The following is a 7,495-nucleotide window of genomic DNA, read 5'->3' on the forward strand; positions in this document are numbered from 1 at the left end:
AATTAAAATCTTAGGTGGATCAACTCATGGTTTGCATTATTACATCAGGTCTGTTAAGTGGTCATAGGAATAGTTCAGTCTATCTAAATAGCATCCCCTCGATATCCTCCCAACTTCTTAAAATAATCTATCAAATTTATAGAAGATTAAAATGGTATTAAATTTGTAATAGATTAATAATGGATATGTTCACAGAACCGGACTAAGTCTGGGTCTGGTGCAGCTCCTCCCACCAAAGTGACTTGTACTGGATAGATTAGATTGCATCAGATGTAGTGATGCACATTAGAAGAGATTCATATGAACATTATCAGCAAAGTTTTCAATGAAATCTGTGGGATTCAAAGAGGATTCCACTTCCAACAAAGAAGCAATACAGCACAGATTCAAAACAACCTTTAAGGAACTTCAACAATATCTTGTATACAGATGAGATCAGAAGCAGTTTACATCGGTTTCATGGAAATGAAAAAGAAGAATGTTGCTCTCACTTACACCAAGCACTTGACAGTCCAATCCATGACTAAAATAAGAACAAGTAATTTTCCTGTAATCATTCTTTAGATACTCAGGAAATGCGAGCATTTGTGTATTGTTCCCTTAGTAGATGATGTTACTTTGCATCAAAATGATGCCCATCCAGATGCTGTGTTTTTATTCGAACCTGACCCGGTCGTAGAAGGCAGATTTCTCTGCATAAGTAACAAGAATAAGATCCAAAGGCACTGAAAAGTTGGCACAGAGATTACTGGCACGCACATCATCAAGAAAGCGACTTAGATATTTCAAGCAACTCAGATGTAGCATTAAGACTATAAAAACAAATAAGTTAATGAATGAGCACAAGTATGAATCTTGTCAATTATGAAGATAAAAAAGCTGAAGAGGCAGAATATTCTTATTAAAGAAGCCAAGGAGAAGACAAGTGGAAGAGATTAATTTCTCAGCTAATCAGGAAGCTTCAGTTTATGCACAAGAGCAGAAAGCAATCGAACCTTGTTCTGAAAGGACCAGGCCAACCACATGGGGCAAAGTGGTTGGCACAAATCATACTGCAAAAATTATACTCCATTATTTGGACTAAAATTTTCCCATTTTCACAAATTGAGAAGCAAGGTATAGAATCTAACAGCGCACAGAGTTATACCTTGATGGCTGAAAGATCAGAGAAAGAATCAGTAGGATGCCTTGTAGATTCTTTGGGAGCCTTGAATCCAGCAGGATGACCTGCAGTCATCCTAGCAACTGCAGGATCGTTAGGTGGTGGCGGAAGAGGCGACCTGACCTTTCCTGCCCCACCTGGTGGTGGTGCAAGGAGTGTGCTCCCTTTTGGTTTGCTCGAGATTCCTGCACTCAAGCCAGCAGCTGAAAGCATACCACCTCCCGTAGCAGGTTTGTTCTTCATATTTATGCGAATGGTTTCTCCTTCCTAGATGTTGGATAAAAGGTATGGTAATACGGAACAGAAGAAATAACGGAGTGCCACATAATGGTAGGCAACCAAGAAAGGAAAATAAAAATCAGATTGTGAATCTTTGTACATGAAGAGGAGACCAATATAAGGTGCACATATTATGATACTTAATGGAAGTGTTTAAATGCCCATCATGCTCCACCTTCAAGCAAATAATAACTGCATAGAGAAACAGGAGCATAAAAAAGGTTTTGTAATAACTAAACATTTGGTTTATGTACATAAAAAACGGAAGTTGTCAGTAAAAACCCACTAGTTAAAAATAAGGATTTACTTCAGAGTGTCACACTGGTGACAGATCAACTTAGCAAACTTTATGGCAACAGTCAGCATTTTGCGTCAACTGCTATACAGGTTCTACGTCTCAATTCAAAATGTTTTCATATCCCTCTTCACTATGTTATGCAATCCCAATCATCGAATTCGGAGATCCAATCTCAATGTTATATAGGATCTGTTTCTACTGTAGAATCCACTTAGAAAAAGCACAAAATAAATTATACAACAAGAAAGCTAAACAAAAAGAGAAAATATCATCGAGTTGATAACTTCGAGGTCTTCACTCTGTTGCATGTTTTGCTATAAATTCTACTATTAAAAGCCCTAATATCAGGTAATAATGTAGGCCATTGTAAATGTAGTTTTGCATTATTGCAAAAAGTTGCTAGAAGTTTTGAATCAAGTCTGAGCAAAAGATTAAAGAGAACAATATTATAACTTTAATAATTTATAAGCAACCTTCTTTCTTTTTCTTTTCTATAAAGGTTCATGCCTTTGGACACTGATGAAAAAATGGAAAAAAAAGATGGAGGCAAATTTTGAACTGTAAAGTACTTCAGAAGCAGTTAACAGGCTTAATTTAGGTACAGAATAAAAAAAGGTAATTAATTCTGGAAATGTATAACCAACACAGTTAATATCTATTTTAAAATGAACTACATATAAAATTCGATAAAGATGTCTAGAACTTCCTAATGTGCCTGTCATAAGGGATCATAATATAATAAAGAATTCATCATAGCATTTCATAAAATCATGGTTTAAAAAATTGGCCAATCTGATCCATAACATCCCAAAATAATTGGTGCATCAAAATTTTAATCAACTAGAAAACATAGTACATCAAACAGTGCAAAATAAACAACATAATAATGAGTAATAGAAGCCACAAAATATGAAAAAATAAAGAAAAAGAATAAATTGTAGCATAAAGCAAAATAATGAAATAGCACACATGAAATAAAAGTTTAATGTAGGGACAATATTTCAATATAGTAACGAAAAAAATATCAGATTCAAAAATAAGATCAAACTTTCTAGTAATATATCATTATTGATGAGTAACATGCATCTTGCAGTCCTAGGTAAGATGCCAATAATCAACAAATACTTTGATTTTTTTTCCTTAAACACGATGTTTTCTGATATTTTTACTGATTTATGTGATTCATTCAATCAACATTTCATTAGCAATTAGCATCAGTGTCAGGCTAGAATGTGCTACCAACAGCATTATTTCAACACATCCTCTCAAAACTCCCTGGAACTCCTTTACAAACTTGATTCCATATCAACAATGTGGCTACTTATATATTATATAAACAAATAGTATTATTATATTTGACAAAGATTCATATTTATTTATACACTTTGAATATGTAGTCACATATCATGAAAATAATAGCTGCATTCCTGATTATTCATCATGAGAGATATATTTTTAGTTATTCAGTGATTAATGAACGTAGGCATATAACAAAAATTTTAATGATCGAGGAAAGATTATAATTCATCACTATTTGATGCTTAATACAGATCACATGAAAAATATATCTGATCTAGAATAAAAGATCAACAATTGAGTAAACAAGTTACCAAAGAAGGACCCACAAGTGATCTAAAGACCATAGGCATACTGAATACCTCGGGAAAGTATTTGACATGTATCCACAAGGATCCTACTAGTATCTTATCCACCATATATCCAATATTGATATACTAAATAATTTAAAGTATTTTCATGCATTGATACAATATTCACTTACATTGCAACTCTTCCCAAGTTCATGATGTTGAAGAATATCAAGACTTCTTAAGCTTATTGGAAAAATAAAAAGATGCTAGGTACTTAGTATAATTCAATGGACAAGGTCCTAACACATCACCAAGAAGCTTCCTACCTTTGCATAGCATAGGGTCTATGCTTTATAAACAGTGTAGATACACATGCCATTCCTTGCAATGAAATTTCAAGGCATACAGTCATTTCACTATTGGCTTATTAGTCATGTTTGAGATATTCACTATTTCCATTTATCCCTAGAGCAAAGATGGTTGTTTCACCTTCTTTTTTATCCCCAATCTTAAAGATGATCGCGTATTGGTTTCATGAGTTTAAATTATAGATAACAATTTATGCTTTACGCTATGGCCGTTTCCTAAATATGCCTTGGCTAGAATTTGCCAAGGATTTAGGCATCAGGTAGACAACCCAACCTAAAATTTGCCAAGTTGTCTTAAATTGACTCAAGGTTGATGGAAGAAGGCAACAATAAAGACAACAGTAAGAGTTGACTGAACAATTGCCTATTGGTTTAATGAGTTTAAATTATATATAACAATTTAAGCTTTATGCTAAGTTCCTCTCCTAAATATGCCTCAGTTAGAATTTGCCACGGATTTAGGCATCAGGTTGATAACCATCCTAAAAATTCTATCAAACTTTCCAAATAATTTATTCATTCCAGTGCATGGTCTTAAATTGACTACATCTTGATGGAAGAAGGCAACAATTATGACAATCATAAGAGTTGACTGAGCATTGTGTACATTTCAAAAATCAAAAGAACCCATTCAGCCCTTCTGACAGGCAAATGACCAATAGAGTTTTCAATAAATCAGTTAGAGGACAATAACTCGACAATGCTGCATTAACATTTGTGATAGCGAGAACAACATAACCAACTTTAAGCTCATTTAACATAAACCAAAAAACAAAGATTTAAGTACAGACTAGAAGAGTGTCAAAAGTCCTCAAGTCTAACTAATAGGATATTTACCCTCACACCTTTCAAGAGATCAGAAGATCACTACATATTTCTATTAGTACTAATGAATGCAAAAAGCTGACCACAAAGATGTCGAACAAACATTAAAAGCAGGAAAAGAACATTGTGGGCTAACAATCTAAAGTACAAACTTGTACACCACTGCAAAGATTAAGTGCTGTAATATTTATTGCATGGTATATCAATCAAGCAATATGAGATTATCAACACAAAATCAATACATAGATGCTAAAAAGAATAATTATGATGATGAAATCAATCAGGGAGATGTACTGATCAAGTGCCAACCATAGGATTGCACATGCAAAGAGTACCTTCAAGCGATGATTCACCGAGGGATGTATACCGATCTGGCTCTCATCGATCTCCTCGCCCGCCTCTTTCTCGTGGTCTCTCCTCAGGTACTTCTCGTGGTCGGAGAGGGCCACATTGAAATCGAAGGCCTCGTTGCGCTCGTTGAACCCGAGGCCGATGAAGGCGTGCTTGCCGCGGCCGTCCTCGATCTTCAGCACAAAGTAGCGGGAGGAGTCAAGGGCGGGCTCAACAGAGCTCTCGCGCTGGCCGGGGAGGACGAAGCAGGCGGCGAAGAGCTCGCCGGAGCCCGGGTCCTCGAGGCGGATCTCGCAGCGGTTACCGCAGGAGACGACCCGGAGGCGGCCCGACCAGATCTTGTTGGACTGCAGCCAGTCGCCGCACTTGTACCCGCCGCTGGTGCTCCGCGGCGGGATCTTGTAGACCGATACCTCCCGCACCACCAGCAGCGTGTGCTCGAACGCCTCCTCCTCTGCTACCTCCTCCACCCACCGCGGCGACGACGACGACATGATCTCCCGCCGGCTGCTTCGATCGCAGATCGTCGAATCCGTAAATTACTTTTTTCCCGATGTTTACAAAGATCAATCTTTGTTCTTCTTCTCGATTGATCAGAACTCAAGAAAGGACATTAAGAATGCAAAGATCAAAACTTTTCCGTCTCGGATGATCGGAAATCAAGAAAGGATGAAGAGACCATCAAACAGAAGAAAGAACAGTTGGAAGCAAACTGGATAATAATTGGATTTTTGTGAGACAAAGAAGGTCTCTTTTAAGCAGGTGAGAGCAGAAAGAATAGGTTCCTCGGGAAGACGTGGGATGGGAGGGGAGGTCGGAGGTACCAAAGATTATTTTGACAGAAAAGAATCAAGGTTGTATTAACCACATATATGTACAAGATTCTTATCAAGGTTTATATTATCGATGGGGTCTTCAAAATGACATCTTTGGACTCCTCTTCTCGTCCACGGACCAACCTAACCACCTCTCCTCTTATGAAGCTTCAGCTCTCGGCCCACATCCCCACCTTGGTACGCTTCAGCCGGCGGCTGCTTCTTCGGGCCCTCCATCCCCACGTTCATCCGAATGCGCTCGGAGCGTCGGCTCAACGGGCTCGGGTTGAATCACCGGTCTCTTTGCTATGAACATGTACTGCAAGTTGTCCCGTGAAGGATTACGATGGCCGGAAATCACCACCCGATATACGGGGCGGAGATGTTGTCGATGGGAATCAGGAAATTTAGGTTCTTTTTATGCCAATAAGGTCGAGCAGGGTTTTTGAAGACTGTCGGTTAGGTGTTCGACGAGACGCCTGAAGGAGGTGGGCGTTCTCCTTACTCGAACCTGTTTTAGATCCTCGTCTCGATGCCTTCCAAGTCTGTCTTTGGTTTTCGTCGTTATTAGTTGCTTTATTAATTATTATTATTAGTTATAGTTAGAACGGTTTTTTAGAAAATACTCTTTTTTTAATAATATAGTTTTCAAAAATTATTATTATTTAAATAATATCCCTAGTTAAAAAAAATTAAAATATCCCTCAAAAGTTTTTCCACCGAATTTGTCACCTTTTTAAAATCAGTTTCCAACCGTTACAATGTTTTCATTTGATTCATTTTTCAATAGTATTTATATTATTTTCAGTATAATATTTTTATTGAGGTATTAAAAACACTATAAATATTATTAAAAAAATACTGTAAGTGATATTATATTATATATTTTTATAATATTATATTTTTTAGATTTATAGTTATTCTGATTGAGATTAGAAAATCCATTTCGATTGTTTATAATATTTTTGAGTATGTTTTTTATAGTATTTTGATTATGATGACTAAAACTCTGTACGAGACAAAAAAAAAAAATGTTGTAACAAGCCAAGTCAATGCAACAGATGTAAAAATTTTTAAGGGACAGTTTGAGTATTATTATTCTTATTATTATTATTTTTTTTAAATTAAAGATATTATTTTAAAAAATATAATAAAGGTACTGATTGGAAAATACCTAAAATTTATGTATTATTATTATTATTATTATTATTATTATTGAAAAAGTGATTATTATCGTAATTGACATAATGCGATGCATAGTATGATTTTGCCTAGAATTTATATTATTATTGATAGTTATATGTATTAAAATTAAAAAAAAAAATTGAGTGAGTTGTTCCATTTTTTTTATTTTATTGATCCTCTCACTCAAAGCACAAACTCAGAATGCTGAATCATCTCAGATCCTTTTTATTATGATCAATTATGGATCGATTAGATTAACAATTAGAACAAACTCAGTCGTAAAATTTCCGGTGATGGTATCACCCTCATTTATAATCTTGAGTGTTGGAGTCCATGCGACACATCAGATCTGTACGAGACCATGTCAACCCTGATAATTGTCGCGGCTGATTCAGTCCGCCTAATTAGGCCCCACGCGTCTGTTGGCCCACCTCGTTCAGAATGACCAACGTGGTGCGTTCTTAGTGGTTTGGGTCCATCGATGATGTAATTGATCCGAAGCCTCTGATGGACTCGTCTGTTTCTATCGGCCGCAGATCTCATTCCGCATGGTTATGACAAATCGGACGGCTCATGTCAATTATATCAATCAATTAAATAGTATTATATATATGATGGGCGAC

At 36.3% G+C, this 7,495-nt stretch overlaps 1 protein-coding gene across 2 annotated transcripts; it reads right to left on the reverse strand.

Annotated features, from left to right (window-relative positions):
• Nucleotides 1-383: 383 nt before the first annotated feature.
• On the reverse strand, nt 384-6,181 carry LOC135631649 (uncharacterized protein At1g03900-like). 2 transcript variants are annotated; one of them, XM_065139389.1, is made up of 4 exons: nt 4,857-6,181; nt 1,148-1,429; nt 996-1,052; nt 384-692 (listed from the first exon to the last, which is right to left on the reverse strand). In XM_065139389.1, exons 1-4 carry the CDS (start codon nt 5,364-5,366, stop codon nt 624-626), a joined length of 918 nt encoding a protein of 305 aa, XP_064995461.1. In that variant the 5' UTR covers nt 5,367-6,181; the 3' UTR covers nt 384-623. The 2 variants fall into 2 exon arrangements, with proteins under 2 accessions (XP_064995461.1, XP_064995462.1); XM_065139390.1 differs by lacking the exon at nt 996-1,052 and having other exon boundaries at nt 4,857-6,175.
• Nucleotides 6,182-7,495: the final 1,314 nt, after the last annotated feature.

The sequence above is a fragment of the Musa acuminata genome, chromosome BXJ3-2 (assembly GCF_036884655.1).
Source record: "Musa acuminata AAA Group cultivar baxijiao chromosome BXJ3-2, Cavendish_Baxijiao_AAA, whole genome shotgun sequence".
In the NCBI taxonomy this organism is placed as follows: domain Eukaryota; kingdom Viridiplantae; phylum Streptophyta; class Magnoliopsida; order Zingiberales; family Musaceae; genus Musa; species Musa acuminata.

Coding starts and splice junctions, on each gene's coding strand:
- LOC135631649 (XM_065139389.1), bottom strand. CDS start 5,366: ATGTCGTCGTCGTCGCCGCGGTGGGTGGAGGAGGTAGCAGAGGAGGAG. Junction 1,430..4,856: donor CGGTGAATCATCGCTTGAAG/GTACTCTTTGCA, acceptor TCCAACATCTAG/GAAGGAGAAACCATTCGCAT. Junction 693..995: donor CCTGGTCCTTTCAGAACAAG/GTTCGATTGCTT, acceptor TTACTTATGCAG/AGAAATCTGCCTTCTACGAC.